This window comes from Mustela putorius, unplaced genomic scaffold, assembly GCF_011764305.1.
Source record: "Mustela putorius furo isolate JIRA1106 unplaced genomic scaffold, ASM1176430v1.1 tig00000450_pilon_pilon_pilon, whole genome shotgun sequence".
Taxonomy (NCBI): domain Eukaryota; kingdom Metazoa; phylum Chordata; class Mammalia; order Carnivora; family Mustelidae; genus Mustela; species Mustela putorius.
The window spans coordinates 25,162,033-25,181,023 of record NW_025421385.1 but is presented as its reverse complement, the minus strand read 5'-3'; the positions used below and the strand labels follow the sequence as shown (position 1 = coordinate 25,181,023).

At 39.9% G+C, this 18,991-nt stretch overlaps 1 protein-coding gene across 1 annotated transcript in view; it reads left to right on the top strand.

The window, feature by feature from the left end:
• Window positions 1-1,631: 1,631 nt before the first annotated feature.
• The window catches only part of CRYBG1 (crystallin beta-gamma domain containing 1), a 196,755-nt gene continuing 179,395 nt past the window's right edge, over window positions 1,632-18,991 (top strand). Inside the window, exon 1 of the mRNA XM_004753439.3 lies at window positions 1,632-1,957. Within this exon, the coding sequence (XP_004753496.1) occupies window positions 1,737-1,957 (221 nt within the window). The 5' untranslated portion in view covers window positions 1,632-1,736. The remainder of the gene's footprint in view (window positions 1,958-18,991) is intronic.

Genomic DNA, 18,991 nt, shown 5'->3' with positions numbered 1-18,991 from the left:
GAGATTTCAAACATAGCTGACACAACCATTTTTGGGAAATTACTTGGCAAAATATGCTGAAGCTGAACATATGCATAATACCCAGAGATTAAAGTCTTGGGCATATATCCAAAGAAATAAATGCTTGTGTCTAAGAAGGTTCATATCAGCTTGATTCATATAGTCCCAAACTGGAAACAACCTAAATGCCCAACCACAAATTGGATAAATTAATTGTGGTATATTCATATCATAGAATAGCACACAATTTTTTAAATTCAAAACAAAAACTGCTACATGCAACAAGATGGGTGATTCTTACAGACTAATACTGAGCAAAAGAAGCTGGACACAAGAAAAATACATATTGTGATTCCACTTACATGAATTTCCAAAAGAGGCAAATTTAATCTCTGTTGAGAGAGGTCAGAATAATGATTATCTTTTACCAAAAAGAGGATATGGCACTAGAAGGGGACAGAAGAGAGATCTGAAATTTGGGAAATACTCTATATTTTTATAATGGTATATTTAAAAGCCATACACAGAGGATTTTCTGGGACAATGTTAACCGCCCTTCAGTAAAACCATCTTATACCCCGACCACATAAATGTTCAAATATGTAAACATTTGAGTTATACACTTATGATCTGCACATTTGCTTGATTATATGTAGGTTATACCTGCGAACAATATAAATATTTAAAAATTAAACAAAAATAAAAGTTCCTTGAATGGATGAGTGAGTGAATAAATGAGTTGGGTCTTCAAAGAGAAAAGAAGGTATTACAGTGTAAGAGGGACTTGTACTGCATTTACTTTTTAAGCAGCAGTGCTTGGCTCTTGAGCTCTTTATCATCTAATAATGCTCCCAAGTAATTGCTCATGTACTTCTTTTGCTTAAATATTAGTTGCCTTTGCTATTTAATCCAACTCTGAGGTTAAGTAAAGAAAGTCATTAACAGTAAAGCAGATAATGAGAACCTCATGAGACTGGCATTTAATTCATGGTGAGAGATCTATTCAGCCCTTTGGGAACTGGGGAATATACTTAATTCCCTTCTGTTTTTTTATCCTTATGCACTTTATGAGATGCACATACAAATTAATTATTTAGACTCTCGAAGGGAGAGAGGAGTTGGCACACGTGTTTACAGAAAGGAACGGAAGCCACCCAGAGTGTGACATTGCTCAAGCTACCCAAAGGCCAGAGTGGAATAACCCTAATTGCCGGGTGGCCCACGCCACGGGATGCGCCTCTCCCATCTTTCTTCAGGCGGGGCTCCTGGGTAAGTCACTCATTCTGTCAGCCTGACAAAGGCCAACAAGTGGCCAACAATTCCGCAGGCGACGGATGGCACCTTCACCTGAGCCGCTGTCGAAATCCCACCGCGCTCTGACTCCCAGCCCAGAGGCGGCGGTGCAGGGTCCGAAGACGCAGTTCCGAGGGCTTCCAGAAGGTGTCGCTGCCCCGCAGCCGCCGCCCATCGCGGGGCCGGGGCCCTGGGGCCTGTCGGTTCTACCTGTGGCTCCAGGCGCGTGCGCCCCACCTGGGCTTGCACCTGGGGCGGCCCTCGCCGCGTGGAGGCGCTGCGAGGCAGCTGGGCACTCGCCGGCGCCCAGAGGGCTCGGGCTGCTGTGCAGCTCGCGCTCAGCTCGGTCTTGGTCCTCTCACCCTCTGCCGTCCCCCGCACCGGCGACGAGGGGGCGGGGTCCGACGGCGCGCTGGGAAAGGCGGGCGAGCTGGCGCCCAGGTATGTTTTTCCACAAGGGCCGGGCGGCGGAGGAGGAGGCGGACAAGAAGATGCCACTGTCTCCGCCACCTCAGGGCGACCACGCGGAGTCCAGCCCGTCCAGGACCCCCAAGAAGCACACCCCTTTCCATATCTGGCGCTCCAAGAAGAAGCAGCAGCCTCTGCCGTCGGACTGGGGGGTGTTCGTTCCGCACCCGCCCCCGGCGCCCCTCTGCGAGGCCAGGTAAGCTCCTCGAGTCTCACCTCCTCTCCCCTCGTCTCCTCTCAGCTCTGCGGTCCCTGAGCTCTGTCCACCGCCCGCCGCGCTCGACCTCGCTCGGAGGAGGGGAAGGGCCCAGGGTCTGTTTCTCAGGGCAGGCATGTTAACAGGGTCCAGAGGGGGCACAGACGTGGCCTTTGTGCATTCCTTGTGGCCACGAGTTCCTTGTGGCTTCTGGCTCAGGCCAAGCACCAGCGAGAGGAACTCGTGCCCACCCGTGTGGCTTTTACTTTGACTGCCATAGACTTTATGCAAGAGTTCTAGCGACACTAACCTACTAAGAAGAGGAGAGGGATAGTGAAGCATTATTGCCATAATGAGTGATAGGAACTCTACCTAGGAATTACACAATACTTTTGACAATGGGGCCTTTATTGTGAAGATCTCCACTTTTACAGATCTCCGTTGGCCTCATAGGACCCGAAAGGAGGAGGAAGTGGCAGGGATGGTTACCCCCATTTTATGGGTGGAGAACCTGAAACCCAAAAGAGAATGGCTTGTCCCCATTGGAATCAGTGTCAGAATCAGACAGCACTAGGCAGCCCCTAGTTATTAAAAGATATAATTGTCATTGTCCTTTTTGAATTTTTATTAAAACTTCGTATTATTCAATAATACTGTCTGAATAGATAATTCTTTGAACAATAATCAATTTGAAGTACCAATATATTTATGTGGTTTGGGGGTATAAAATATTTTTAGTGAAGGGCAGTTGGCAATATCCAGTAATTCCTGCTATATGTTTTTTTTTTTTGTTGTTGTTGTTGTTAAATGCACCCTTATGAATAAATGGTGCAAAATTTGCATTTTGAATATATTTTCCTTTTATTTCTAAAAGAGTATTGATTCTGCAATATATTTTCATTCACTTAGTAAAATTTTATTGGGCACCTTCATTAAGCACTGGGGTATAAAAAGCAATGAGCTTGGTTCCTGTAATCCAAGAGTTCTCAGTTTCCTGTGGAAATCAGTAAGTAAAGAGTGGGAGGAATCCTACAGTAGATGTTAGCACAGAGGAGGGGATCCAGGAAGGCTTCCTGGAGGTGGAAGACTGAACTAGTTTAGTCAGAAAAGGGGAGGAGCAATGAGTTCAGGTTGAGATTGCACTGTGAGCATCTCACTGAGCACAAGTGGTTCAGCATGGTTAGAGTATGTTTGAGGGGATGGGAGAGGAGTGCTACAAAAGAAGGCATTTTATTTTTTCTCATATTTTTATCATCCATGGTAATAATTGGTTGTAATAGAACATAATTTTATCTATTAAAAGACTTACTGTGCTTAACACCAATTGAAATTTCTTTTCTTTCCTTTTTTTTTTTTTTTTAACCTTTACCCATTTATTTTAGAGAGAAAGCATGAGTGGAGAAAGAGTGGAGGGAGAGGGAGAGAAGCAGACTCCTCACTGAGTGTAGAATCCACCCTCACAGGGCTCCATTCCCAGCACCCTGAGATCATGACCTGAGCCAAAATCTAGTCTGACTCTTAACTGACTGAGCCACCCAGGTGTCCCCAATTCAAATTTCTTTTTTAAAATGTTACTCAATAATGATGTACCCATCATTGAAGTATTTTTCCTATAAATATTTTAGAGACTTCCTTGTTTTTTTTATTATCTGACGCATCACCATCATTTCCTGTCTATCAAAATGTAATCATACACAGTTATAGACAATGTATTCAAATCCAAGTGCATTTTAGACTAAAACTTAAAAAACAGGAGTTTTTGCTTCTCTCCCCAAGTATCTTGTATTGTGGTTCAGTCTTGAACAACAGAACTTTCCTTCCAAACTGTGATGAACTTCATACTAATGAATGTTCTGAAAACTAAACATACTGGTCTGTCTTTGGGATGTTTTCCTAGTTAGATCATCTTCCTAAATATTTTGTTTACTTCTGAGAGAGTGTACCTGTTTCTAGTCGAAAGAGAGTGGCTAAAACACACTTAGGTTTCTGGTTCATCTTTACCAATGTGGCTCTCTTGAGCCATCTGACCATGTCCACTCACTTCTGTCCAGGACTTGAAGTGGTGGAAGGAGGCAAAATGTGCAGATCTTGCTGTGACCTTTGTCTCTGGATGAGGAACAGATAGTCAGATGGCCACATGTTTTTGCTGGGCATATACCATTAATATTATAGGCTTTCAGAGCAAGCAAAAATGAATTTATATCCTGGCTGTGTGACCTTGGGCAAGTTACTGTACTTTTCTGAGTCTCCGTTTCTTCATTTCAAAAATGGGAAAAACAATAATACTGACTCTGTAGAGCTGTTGTGAGTATCAAATGATAGTTTATGCTTTAAAACTTTTATCAGACTTCTGGACACAAAGTTAAAACTCAGTAAGTGTAAAATCATCATCGTCATCATCATCATCATTATAAATGCAAAGATCTAATGGAAGAAATGAAAGAAATAAGGTTGGGTGGGGGGAAAAAAGCTTCTCTTCCTGGAAGAGCTTACCACTCTAATGATGGTTTTTAGTTTATTGAGGTCAGATTTCTGTATTCTGCAAATATTTGCAGATTTCAGCTTAGATGTTCTAAAAATCAATGAGGGTCATTTTCTTTCTCAATGTAAAACTATTTGAACACTGGCTGCCTCACTTCCTAAAATTCAACCTTACGATTTTTTTCAGCTTGGTCTTGGTAAACGTGTTAATATGTTATTTTTCATAGAAAGAGAGCTGTTGTCCTCCTTGGTAGCCAGTCTCCTGTCTAGTCCATTCATCTCTTGCCATCAGGGGATCCAGGGGAGTGGACACGGTTTGGGCTTTGGGAGCTGTGGCCTGACTTTCCTTAGTAGCCATTAGTGGCACTCATTTATGATGTTTTGAATTCTACCCTATTTTTTAAACCGTTTATTCAGAGGGGGGGATTCTCTATCTGGGTTTATATCCCTGTTTATCTACTTACTGTGACAGCCATGTCATCCTGAGCGAGTTATTAACCTTTTTGTGCCTCAGTTTTCTCATCCATAAAGGGGGCTTAATTAGAGTTGTTATAAAAATAAACAAGTTCGTGCATGTCGAGTGCTCAGAACAGTGACTGGCACATTGTCCGCACTAGTAAGTGGGAGGTGGTTTCCCTTTTTTCTCACTAGTATCTTGCCTACGCCTCCTTTTTAGTAGTAATTTTATGTGCTTATTTTCTGCTATCTGATGGAAACGGTGCTTCCTTTTATATATTTCCTTATGTAGCTCTTAGCTGAAGGTCAATGAAGTGACGTGAAGATGATTACCTTCCAGCTACCCTGAACCCTAGACCTAGAAAGCATGCATTAGTGTTCTCTGCCAGAGAGCCAGACTCAAGTGGTGGGGAGCCTCGTAATCCTTGGAAAATCTGCAGACCTCATTTCCTTTGGAGGAAAAATGCAGCCACTGCCAGAGGCCAGAGCCACCTCCCTGGGTGGGCAGAGACCCACATTCAAGTCAGGGTTTGCAGGCTCCGGTTTCTGCCCTGTACACAGCCCCGTTTATCTGTACTGCAATGGACCTTTCCCTCCTCAGAAGGGAGAACAACTTACTCCCTGTTTATATCACTAGAATGTTGTGAGGATAAACTGCTGTTTTATTCCTTCAGAAAGAGAATAGTTGTTTAAAATGCTATTCGAAAGCATTCTGGATATGTAGAATGTTAGTCTTTATGACTTAAAATTGATTCTAGTTTTCAGTCTTTTGTGGCTGGTTTAGTGTTTCTAACATCAAGGACGTAGCTAGAGAAGTCATTTGGTTTTATCTAATGTTACATCTAAGCTGATTAACACTGGATTATTTTTCTTATTTATCTCATGCTCAAGTCAAGAGTTTGAGATTTTAGGTTTTATTTTACCACTGATAAAACGGGAATTTGAACTTGAGCTCTCTCATTTACTAGCTGTGAGCTCCTTGGGAAGGTACTTCAGTTTCATTAAACTGAGACCCACCTCTAAGCACTGTTCTTGAGACTTTAAAATATATATTCAAAATGACTAGCGTCATGCCCAAAAGAGAACAGATGCCCAATAAATAGGAGTTCTGACATCAGGCTGCCGTGAAAAAGGCACAGACGGTAATGTCGGACACAGTTTCAAATCTCCCTCTGCCTTGGATCCATGGCAGGAGCTTGGATCCAAGTTCAGGAAACTTGGATCCAAATGTTTCCTGAAGTCTCAGCTTCCTCCCGGGTAGAATGCAGATGCTGGCACTTCCCTCACTGGGCTCCAGGAGGATTAGCTATCACAGCCGCAAAACACCTGGTGCAGAGCCTCGCCCAAAGCAGGTACTGGACAGATGCAAGGTGAGGGAAGCAGGAGTGACAGGGGCCTTGATAGCTGTGGTTCTTGTCATCATAGCAGTGGCGGCGGCTTGAATACGTATGTTTTCCATTGTAAGTGCAGTCAAGCAACTTCAGGAGCCCAGAAGTTGTAACCAGGTCTCTCAGTCTCTGAAATATCTTTGAGTGTCTGGACGTGCCTGTTCATCTGTAAAAGGGTTAGACCTTTATGCATTCAGTGACTTAAGGGTCTTAATACATAGGACTGAGGAAGTGGAAGGTCAACTTTATACTGGAAGTTAGAGGAGTTTCTTCTGAAGTGATTTTGGAGTCTGAGTTCAGTGTAGGCTAATTCTTTGCTGCTTCTCTCTGTCATTGTGTCGCTCTTCACCCCCTCTTTCTATGCTTTTGGTCATGATCCTCTTAGTCCATATATAAGGGATGTATACACTCTTGGAGACGTTTATAACTGCTGGTCTTGGGTTTACTTCTTTTTTTCTTTCAATTTTTTCTTCTTTTTTAAAAAGAGAGAGAGAGAGAAAGAGAACGAGTGCAAGACCACAGGGTAGGGGGGCAGAGGGAGAGGAATAGAGAGTCCTTGGCCGTCTCCACTCTGAGAGCAGAGCCCACCTTGGGGCTTGATCTCACAACCCTGAGATCATGACCACAAGATCACAACCTGAGCCCAAACCAAGAGTCAGGCCCAAACCTGAGCCTCAGCTGATGGTACCACCCAGGTGCCCCTTCTTTTTTCTTTTTTCTTTCTTGGCTTTTAATTATAAATCTTATTCATAAGGATGAAGCAGTAAATCACTGCTCTGCTATTTTCTCAGGATTAAAGCAATGCAGCAAAAATATTAGATATTGAAATTCACTTTCTAATTCCCAATATTCATTCAAAATGCCAATCTTACTATGAATATTAAGAAGACTTACCTGTCTTAAAGTTTGAGTTCACCTAATGGATCAGTTGGGTTTCAGGAATGTCCATGCCAAAAAAAGAAGTGATTTATTTATTTAAAAAAATTATTTTTGGTAAGACCATTGAATCTTGAATTGCATTTATTTCTGTTTACTTTGAAATTTTTTTAAAAGATTTTAATTATTTATTTGACAGACGGAGATCACAAGTAGGCAGAGAGGCAGGCAGGGGATGAGGGAAGCAGGCTCCCTGCTGAGCAGAGAGCCTGATGTGGGGCTCAATCCCAGGACCCTGGGATCATGATGGAGCCTAAGGCAGAGACTTTAACCCACTGATCCACCCAGGTGCCCCTACCTTGAAAATTTTATCAAATAATTGCTTAATCTCCATTTCATGTTGTTCTTACTGTATAGAAGATTTTAGAGATCTTCATGAAAAACAATGCAATCTGACCTACAGAATCATTTTTCTAGGATTAACGATAGATTATTCTATGGCACAAATTTGTTTTTGTATCTTCTTATTGAAATGTTTATCAGTCCAATTTTAGAGAAGTTTCTTATGATCAACAACACCGAATACTTGTTCTGTATTCGGCACTGGGAAATAGAAAAATGAAGTCAGAGATGATCCCTGCTCCTAAGGAACCTGTACACTAGTGGAATATGGAGCATACAGCTGAAAAGGAAGAAAGCAGCATATGATTCATGACATGCAGAAATAAAAATTTAATCAAATGCACTGAGGTCAGAAGAAGGACTATCTTGAAGAAGCAGAGTTTTTTTCTCTGATGAAGAAGTTTTACTCGTGTTGAGTAATTATTTTTTTTTAAAGATTTTTTAATTTATTTATTTGACAGATCACAAGTAGGCAGAGAGGCAGGCAAAGAGAGAGAGAGGAGGAAGCAGGCTCTCCGCGGAGCAGAGCGCCCGATATGGGGCTCGATCCCAGGACCCTGGGATCATAACCTGAGCCGAAGGCAGAGGCTTTAACCCACTGAGCCACCCAGGTGCCCCTCGTGTTGAGTAATTAATGAGACATTTTTTTTCTCTGATATGAAGGTCATCAAAGGCTCCAAACCTTCTTGAGGGTATAATCAACTTTAGGTATTTCCAGTGATCATGGGAACATTTATCTTCATAGCAGCATCTAAGTCAAAGAGAATCATGTATTTGGGACTATGCCTAAATAATTTTCTCCAGTTCCTTAAAATATCTAGAGCCTGAAATCGTATTATTTCAGCTCTTGTATAATATTTTGATACCTAGGAAGAACGATTGGGCTTAGAATGTGACATATCATTTGAAAACCTTGGCTGAAATCATAAATAAACATGATGTTGACATCCTGAAGTTATAGGCTGAAAATAAGTGGTTCTAACATTCTTTAAACAGATTTACAAATCCAGAAAACTAACTTGGTGTCTACTCAATTCTTGTCAAAAGATTCTGGAGTTTCTTTCAAAGAGAGTCTAGCATTACCTATCTTCTCCAAAGTAAGGTGTTCTTCCTTAAAAACAACCTATCTTTATTTTCATACCAAATTGCTGGGCACATCCCACAGGTCTCTTTCCATACGTTCATTTCAAAAAAATGGATTCTCAGCTTTTACCCAAGATAGAATTGAAATGTGAATTCAATACCTTGTCCCCAAGCAAGTTTTCAAAACAAAGTATGTACAAGTGTCTGACACTTAAGAGGTTTGGTAAGAAAAGCAAGCCTGTTAGTTTCATTAACTCATTTGTAGCTTCCTTAAAATACAGCTGCATTGGGCTGACTCAAATGCCTTATCAAAATCCCTCTAAGAATTCAGATTTATAAGAAGTCTTCATTCTACAGAATGAGAACTTGCTTAGTGCTGTCTTTACAGCACTGAAGATCTCCTGGATGGGCCTGTTCAATGGAAATGAAGCAATGACAAAGAGGCTTCATCACAAGGGAGCATTCTGGCAAAGTGTCAGGAGACCCCAAGGACATACAAGTGACTCAGAGAATCCAAAGTCCATTGTGGTGTCCCCATTTCTCTCATCAACAAGTTATAGAGAAAATGAGTGTAGGCTGAGCCTGTAGCTAATTCAGAAAAATGAAACACAGAATTAACAAGTGCCTTTTGTTTTTACCTTCCCATATTGGCAGTTAAACAAGTAAAAGTAAGTTGTTGTTAAGCTTGGCAAAATATCTTGTGGTGAAGGAATTTGGCTGTTGTCCGTATTTGTTATTGTTAAGTGCCATTTCAAACCAGCAAACTACTGAGTCTCATTTATTAGAAGTCAGGGTTATGGCATCCTGAAGTTAATACCAACAGCTTGTATAAGAGATTTGACCAATAAGTACATAAAGGTACCACATGTAATACACTTTCTAATTTTTTTCAAATTAGTTAATAAAGATTGGCATAAGTTCCTAATGGTTCTCTAGTTGGATAGTTCTTTATCTTGTGTTGAGGTCAAGAGACAAAATACATATGTTAAATAAGGTAAGAAATGAGAGGAAGCATTTAGTTTATAATAACTTAAGACCATGTCTGTGAAAACGTTATCTTCCATTAAGATTTGATGGCAAGATGCAGCTTATTTGATATACACAGTACATATCACACACTGTTCTAAGTGCTTTACAAATATTAACTCACTGCAATTAATTCATAACATCCTTTGGAGGTAGTACTACTGTCATTGTGAAGAAAAATGGGGCACACTAAAGTATGGTAACTTAGTCAATGTCACAGAGCTCAAAAAGTCCGGGGCTGGGATTCTCTATATTGTGGTCTTGAGTCCTGCAGTTAATCACTACAAATTTCAATCATTGTGATTAATGCTGCCTCCTTTATATCCCCACAATGAGTATATTTAGGTCTTCAGTTTCACAATGAGAAATTATAACATATATATAGGAAATCAAGTCAATTTTTGGTACTAGACAATTTTTGTGTTAAGTCATGGAGAGAGAAATATATAAATTCATAGAAATAGAAGTACATTAAAATTTTAGAAGAAAAAACTAAAATAGTTTAGAAATTCTAAAGTCTATGCAATGCAAAAGTAGTGTGTCTAGATCCTGTGTTTGAGGCTTCTGCCCAACCTTTGTCAGGAAACAACATAACCGAGATGTGGGCCTAGTTTAGGCCCAAAGTCTTGGCACAGGCAGTAGAATGGAAGACGGTAGCCCTCAGACTTTGCAGTTGCCACCCAGGCTCAAGGGGATTTCAGAATTCCTCAAGCAGAGCTGCTAGGGGCAGTTCTAACTTGAGGCCTCTAGACATCCTGCTGTGTGAATCATTTGGTTTTACTTCATGATTTATCATTGAGGTGTCCCTGACAGTGAATACACATTTTACTTTATGTTGGCTTTACACTTCAAGAATTATAAACCATTGTTGATATTTTATCCCACTTAAGGCTCATGATGGCTCTGAGCAGTAAACCCATGACCTCATTTTATAAGTTTGAAGAATGCAGTGTGGTTTAAAGAAGTGGGACTAAAACAGATTTTCTGATTTCAGAGCTGCTGCTCTTTTTGGTTCTTTTGGATTGTAGACTGTGCCTCCCTGCCCTTGGCCTAGACACATCTTTGACAGGAGCCCAACTGATTCATTTAACTTCCTAGTGACTATTCTCCTGGAAATCCCCCCGCCCCCCCACCCCCCGTTTCATAAGCAACAACTGTGAGATTGTCTGAATGCAAGATTGTGTTACTAACCACTGTATATACTAGAGTCTGGTTACTGACATATTGAATACTTTCAGACTTTCTGCTATAATTAGTATTTTATCTACTACCAAAAAAAAATAAAAAAGAAAAGAAAAAGAAAAAAACCAAAAAACAAAACAAAACATCCCACTCAGAATAACAGAATTCATGTTTCAAATGTTTTTCAAATGTTTTCAAAATTTTTTTAAATTTAATTTTACTTAAATTCAATCAATTAACATATAGTGTATTAGTTTCAGAGGTCAAAAAATTGTTAAACTTGCACAGCCATATTTTATAATGACAAAATGTCAGTTTGAACAGCTTGGTTATTTTTTGCATCTGCTATTTGGAAAAGATATGACAATCTATGACCATACTACCCTCAACACACCTGATCTCGTCTGAGAAACATATGACAGTTGAAGCAAACTGTTGACATTCATGTGGAAATACAGTGTCTCCTTTATCATGACTGCCATGGGCAAACCTAAGAACTGCCCTGGTGCTTTTCAAGCCCGTGCAGTGGAGGCTCCCCTAGGCATTGCCAGCCATTCTTGGCTCTACTGCCTTGCAAATGTTGGCTTGTTCCTCCACTGTGTAGTTCCCACTAAGAGGTTGTTATTGTCTGCAAAACAAAACAATGTAGTTGCTTCAAAGGTGGGATTACAAAACGATTCTCTTTTAGTGTTGGCTACCCAAAATAATTTTTTTCTGGAAGAGATTCAATTATTGATCAGGAGGCCTTCATTGGAACGTACCTTATATTGAAATGAGTATTTGTATTCATACATATGTCAGTAAACATGTTTAAACAAGCTAGTCTAAAACTAGATTTCATTTTTCAGGATAAAAGTAAAGTACAACTGAATGTCTGGCATTTGCTCAATTTTTGACTTTTACCAATTTGCATTTTGTAGTTGTCCTAATTCCACTGTGTGAGAAGTTTCAAGTACTTTGACCAGGAAACCTTTGTAGCCGGCCCATTGCTGGCATTTAATTGTACCCTTCCTTGTTATTTCACTTTTATTAAAAGCGTTTTTTGATACTCATAAGGGGACAGCCAGCCCCAGATCTAGGTGATGACTGCTGAACATGCCTTGAGGCTTTGGATCCTTTGTCATCATGTGGTTTCTTCCTCCAGAGAAGCCCCTGAGGAATTTATGCATCAACTTCCTTGCTCAGGGCAGGTTTCCTGGTTGCTTTTCTCTGTGTGAAATCAGACCCTCCTTACAAACCCACAAATTTACAAAGCTTGGTATGAAACAAAGAGGAGTACCAATTTTTACCTTAATGTCACTCAATAAATGATCCACAAACACCAAAAGTGACAGCCAGTTGGATTTGGACATGGTCTATTTTTTTCAGGGGCAAAGAGGGGGACATGTTTTCTGAGGAAAATGGGTGTCCATGGGGGAATGGGCAAGGAGAATGCTTTTCAACCTCCTAATTTCCCACCTCTCCTGCCAGTTGAGTAAACACAGGAAAACTTTTGTCAAGAATAAATAGGACAAAGGGCACTAATGAAGAGAGTACCTATTATGTGACAGTTGCTTTCATATTCAATGCATCTTATTTAATCTTCGTAATAGCTCTGCTAGGTAGGTTAATTTCCTCCCATGTTTAGAACTGAGAAAACTGAGGCTGGTAGTGTTAGTAAATGACAGGGCATTATTTGAACCCAGGTCTTTGTAACTCCAATGCTGGTAATATTTTCACTAAACCATGAGAAAACTAAAGCTTACCAAATAAGTAGTTGATAGTGTGTGTGTGTGTGTGTGTGTGTGTGTGTGTACGGCAGGTAGTTAGCTAAAGAATGGAAGTATCCAATACAAATGTAGTTACCCTCTTGCTCTCAGAATTATAATCCTTTCAAACGCCAGGAAAGAGGGGCATCTGGGAGGCTCTTGATTTCAGCTCAGGTCAGTATCTGAGGGTTGTGAGATGGAGCCCTGCATCAGGCTCCACGCCGCTGAGTATGGAGTCTGCTTGGGATTCTCTCTTCCTCTCCCTCTGCCCTTCCTCCCCACTTTCTCTCTTGCACACATAAACACTCTGTCTCAAAAGAAAAACAAACAAACAAAAACAAAAACAAAAAACCAAGAAAGACACATTCTCCTTGAAATGCTTGTCCCACTGCAAAGAAGGGAAATATCTAAGAATGAGGAATTCATATGTGTTGGGAAGTCAATGGGGCACCGTTGACATGAGATAATTGTGCCAAGAATCAGTGACTCAATCCCTGAAGTGTTAACAAACTTGTTGCTCCTGATTTCCAATCTACTCTACAAGCCACAGTTTTACTACCTGTTGCTGGCGTGATTCACAGAGTATGTAAAGAAATCTAAGGTGAAAATGTTGAAGATTTTTTCACTCTTCACAGAAGTTAATCACAGCCCTAAAAGAGGGAAGAAATTGCTGGTGACCCAAACTCCAAATTTATAGGAGATACTGTTGGCTTGAAAGACATAGAGCTAGAAAGTTTGAAGTAAAAGGATTATGAAAATCCTTTAAATACCCTTTGTCTCAATAGGAAATAGTAGGTTTGTTGTTAGTACCCATTTCTCTGAAAATTGAATATTATTTTAACTTCTATGTATTTGAGGGATCTAAAAAATTATGTTTAAGAAAGCTCATTAATTTCTATGAGTATTATTAAATGCACAGAACTAGCTCACAGTAGGTCATAAAAGAGAGTAAGTTTCTTTTTCCATTATGATAGACTTGAAACATGCTGTGGCATAAATTACGAGAGTGAAGAGTACTGCTCAATTTCTAGACTACAACCGAAAATTGACTACTTTATCTTAAACCACAGTTCTGCTTATTGTAGGCTTTCTCTAATTTTAAAAACCATTATTCAATGATCATGACAATTGACGCTTCAGGTTTGCTTCTTTCATTTGTGACTCAAGTAACTTAGCAGATGTTCCCTCTCTCAAAAGCAGTCTTGATGTATGTCCTTAGCAACTCTGTTTTCCACACTCAGGAAGATAAGTAAATGTGAGTGTGGAACTGCACCAGTGTAATTCATTTATTACACAAACACTCTGGACACCTGGTGTGTGGGAGGCCTTGTGGTATGGCCTGGCAAACCCGTTCAGGCTCTCGTTAGGAACTGAGTCTCACTTTCCTGTCTTTTAGAGAAGCTGCAATATTCACCATTAAAATGATAAAAAGTTTCCATACTTACTGTTATAATAAGAAAGAAGAGAAAATATTCAAAGAGGTACAAGAAAGAGGCTGAGAAATACAGGGGGTTCAACTTTACAGGGGTTGGAGAATTTATAATCCTTCAGCTCTCAATACCATGACTGATACATTGGCTAGGATATATAAAATCCCTAAATTGATAGTTATATTTATATTTGCCCCCCCCCACACACATTCTAACACTGAAGTACTTTATTTATACAGATGACCCCCAATTCACAATGATTCACCTATGATTTTCTAACTTACGATTTTCCAATTTTTACTATGGTGTGAAAGTGATACACATTGAGTAGGAACTGTATTTCCAGTTTTGAATTTGGATCTTCTCTGGGCTAGCAGTATGTGGTGTGATCTCATCATCTCTCATGATGCCGGACAGCTATAGTCCCCACTCAGCCACATGCTCACAACCCCTACACTTACAACCGTTCCAGAACCAAAAAGCTCTTGCATTCTGTTTTTCGCTTTCAGTACAGTATTCCATAAAGTACATGACACATTCATCGCTTGATTATAAAATAGGCTTTCTGTTGTTAGATGATTTGGGTTAATGTAAATGTGCTGAGCCTGTTTAAGATAGGCTCGGCTAAGTTATGATGTGGAGTAGGTTAGGTTTATTAAATGCATTTCTGACATGGTATTCTCAGCTTATGATGGGTTTATTAGGGTGTGGCCCCACTAAATTGAGGAAGATCTGAATCTGTATTGTGTGCTAGATTACCTACTTGTTAAATTAAACATGTACTTACAATATCAGCAAAGCAGGGATGAGAGAGAAAAAAAATCTAGAATATGCCTGGAGATTAATGCTATTTTAAGATATTTAAATTTTGTTTCAAGATTTAGAATTGTTCTTATTTTAAATGATATATTAGGGGTGGGGGAGGCATAATCTTTTTAGTGGTTAGAGTGCTTATAATACAGACCTCTCTATCTCTATATACCTCATTTAAAGAGCTTCTAGGGGAAATGAGAAAATATGATGTGAAATATGGAAAGTAATAGAGAAACATACCCAATTTATTCTTGTGTTTCTCATATGAGTTAGATTTCAGGCCCCAAAGTATCATGTAATCTTCCCTGAGGAGGTTTGATTGGTTGATGCCACTTTTATTTTTATGTTATTTCTTTAAATTTTAAAAAATATTTATTTATTTATTTTAAAAAGAGAGAGAGAGTGCCCAATGTGGGGGGGGGGGGAGTTGTGCACAGGGGGATGGTGGGAGGGGCAGAGGGAGAGGGAAAGAATCTCTAGCAGACTCCCCATTGAGTGAGGACACCAATGTGGGGCTGGATCCCACAACCCTGAGATCATGACCTGAGCCAAAGTCAAGAGTCAGACGCTTAATTGGCAGAGCCGCCCAGGCACCCCTGATGCCACTTTTTAAATGTCCTGTCCAGTTCTGTAGAAGTGCTCAGACCAGTGGACACTCTGAGGGGCTGTTCTTTTATAATTGAGATTCTCATTTTATTGATTGATGTAGTAGTCTACAGTTGTCTTAGCTATCTTGGCAGCTTTACCATGTAGTTATAATAATCTATAATCTCACTATCTGTGAATAACATTATTAGCATTCTGTTCTTTTCCTATACATATTTTCATATGAATTAGTACTAAAGATGATATCACAAAGGCAGCAATTTAGATGCCTTTTGTCTCCTGCTTTATTTTTCACTTAGTATTCTCATTAGCATTTTCTCACCTCATTAAAGTATGTAAAATAATTTTTTTTACTCATGCCACTCTTGATGGACATTTAGGTTCTTTTTGACTTTTTACTATTATAAATACTACTTCAGTGAACAGCCCTGTGGGCAACCTCAGCCTCTGGATATTGTTTGCCCTTCCAGATCCCACTCTTCACCCTCCTCTGTGCCCATTAGGACTGTATTTAGAAACTGCACGGACCAAGCTGACTTGCCCTCTGGTTTCTAGTTTGGTTTAGGCAATGGGAAGCTTTAGAGGAGAGGACAGGAGCAGGAGTTTATGTGGTGGAGGTTTCCTTCTGCCATTGCAGGCTACAGCCTCTGCTGGGTGGACCTCTTCTACAGACCAGATCTTGCCAGTTCCAGCCCTCTGACCTTCCCTGGCCTCTGCATTCAGGGGTGGCAGGCTTCCCGCTGTGCTCCACTCTTGCTACCGCTGTCCCCTCACCAGCCCATGTGTGTTAAACTGTCAGTTCTTTAAACACGTCTGGATCATCTCTTTGGTGTGTGCCGTCTCTTCCCTGCTGGGATTCTGCCTAACTGATATCAGCTAAATCTAAGCAGTATGCTCTTTGTATTTTCTTTTGTGTTTGTGTCTTTATACTGCCAGAGTTTAAGGTAAGAGACCATTCAGAATTGGGTAGGGGAGTTAAGTCAGGTCTGAGCTGGTTATTCGTGAATCATGCCCATAGATTGAATTAAAGTACTCTCATAGAGATACACACCAGTTGCCTTTGCGACCAGAGAGAAGGGAGCAAATAAACTCCATGCAGCTGTGCTAGACGCCTGTACTTGAAAGATAAGGAGGATATAGCTGCCAAATGTTTCCAGTTTGGTTTCATTTGGATATCATTGGTTCAGTTGTTTCGTTTCTCTTTTCATTGTGGCTAAACCCTTGTCCTGTTCTTGGCAGTTTGTATATTCATATGTATAGTTTCTACATCCACTCATATATGTTCCTTCATTTACATGTTTGCTAAGAACCTCTTCCTTATAGAAAGCACAGTCAGGATTTTGTGAGCTGAATGGATACTACCATGTTTTGGGCACTCCTCCATAGGTGCATGATAACTTTCTCTTAGTCTTTAAATGAAAAATTGAAAAAACGCATAGCAAACAGTTAACTTCATTCACTTCTGCTTCAGTTCTAGGTATAAAAGTTTATAATTTTCAGAATAAATGCCAAAGCAATCAAAGCAACTAGGGGTTGTTAACACTTTACAGGTCATTTAAATCGAATGATAATGTTTTCTATGTTTACTGTGTCATCACTGACTGGATCTCTGTCTAATAGAGTATTGGGGTTTATCCAAGAATTCACTGGATTGCTCAAAAGGCCTAGCCTTTGTTTTCTTTTTAAATAAATTTTATCTATCTTAGTAAATATTTTTGTTGATCTGATATTCAGATTGTATTTCATGTTCTTAAGATGTGAATTACTGAGTGTATTCTATTGCAGGTATAAAATAAGATTAACTCATTTAAAATTCAACATATAAAATTTTCACCATTTACCAATAACCAGTGATAGCAGAAAAGAAAGAAAAATAAAAACAAAAACATACTGGTAACAAAATGAGAGAGCTTGAATTTTAACTCTGAATTTCTCAGTTACAACATAGGTGACTTTGGGCAAATCATCAAGTTCTCTGTGTCTCAGGGTACTATTCAATAAAATGTGGATGATGCCAACCTGCCTGGTCCCCGACAAATCTATCAAGAGTTTCCTTTGAAAAAATGTGAAAGAACAGTGTGAACTGTGAGTGCATAGGTAGTGTGAGCTCCATCACCCTTTGACTCCTCTCTGGCTTTCACTGCTTCTTTTCTGAAAGCCTGGTACATACTTTTCTCTTTTCTGGTGATCTTTCCAGAAGTGAGTAAATACATGGCAACATTTGCTCTTCCCCATCTTTTCTCCACATTAACCTCCTCTCTGTGGATTCCTCCTTATCTCTGGAGTTCTGGTCTGAAGCTTGTCTGGGGCCCCCTCATCTATGTCCCTGCACAAAGCAGTGGAATGAAAAGTGGGGGACCCTGTGGGTCTTGTTTCTGTTGCTTTGCATTGCTCCTTCTTTCTTGGCTTTCTTCCCCACTTGCCTGAGTCCTCTGCTACATTAATTGCCTGTGGGAATTGTTTAGCTCGATAGACATTTCCTCCCAGCCACTGCCACCAGGTTGCCTTCCACTTACAGATGCAACTTATTTCACAGAAGAAGTTCATGTGGGCTTCCCAGAGAATCTAGGGAGGTAGTTAATTTTGATTGTCTCCATTTTGCAGATTAAGCAATCAAAGCATTACATTGTTTAGTGAGAGTCAGGACAATAGCCCAGGACTCCTGAATTTTAGTCAATGCTCTTTCCATTATAATGCCACAATACAGAATAGCAGAATAGATAGAAATAGAAAAAAAAAAGTTTCGTAGCTTTCCTGGTTTATTGCAATGTCCTTTCTTCTTCTTCCCTTTTTAAATTTAACACAGGTAATGTTAATGAGGTAAAATGGCATTGAAGTAGAAGAGGAAATTGAGAAATATTTATTTGGTTGTAGAGTAAGAAACTGATACATACTAATTAAAAATCACACTACTATGAATATTACAATTTGAATATAACATTTCTAAGAAAATTCTTTATGTAGAAAATAGTGAATTTTTCCTAGTGACAAATGGCTAGCTATTGAATTTTCAAGTTTGACTCTTACCCACTCTATGCTTTTTTGAAAGACAGTTATCTCTAGTGCATTTCAGTGTTTGGAGTTTGATAACCAAAGACACTGTCCTGACTTGTACAACTTTGGTGGAGCAAAGCCCTAGTGTTTATTATCCTCCTAGACACTTTTCCCATCAGAGCTACTCATGTTCAGGTCCTAACATGTACACACCTTTCAGTTTTATTTATGAGGTGGAAATTTGAGTAGCATTGAACACAATGCATTTAGAAAATTTAAATATTGCATGATTTAAAAATATCTCTAGAGTAATTTCCTCTTGGAACTTGTGACTTGAAAAGTCTCCAATTAAATTCCCAAGAGATTCTGGTGCTCCAAAGCCAAGGCTTAGGCATTGGGACAGGAACCCAGAGTAGCTACAATCTAAGCTTCCTGAGGTATCAAAGCTTGATGATGGATCAGAGGGCTGAGGGACTAGCCACCTAAAGGTCTCAGTGGTTTATTAGCACAAAGAAGAGAGTGTGAGCAAATGATAGAGTTATTTCTATC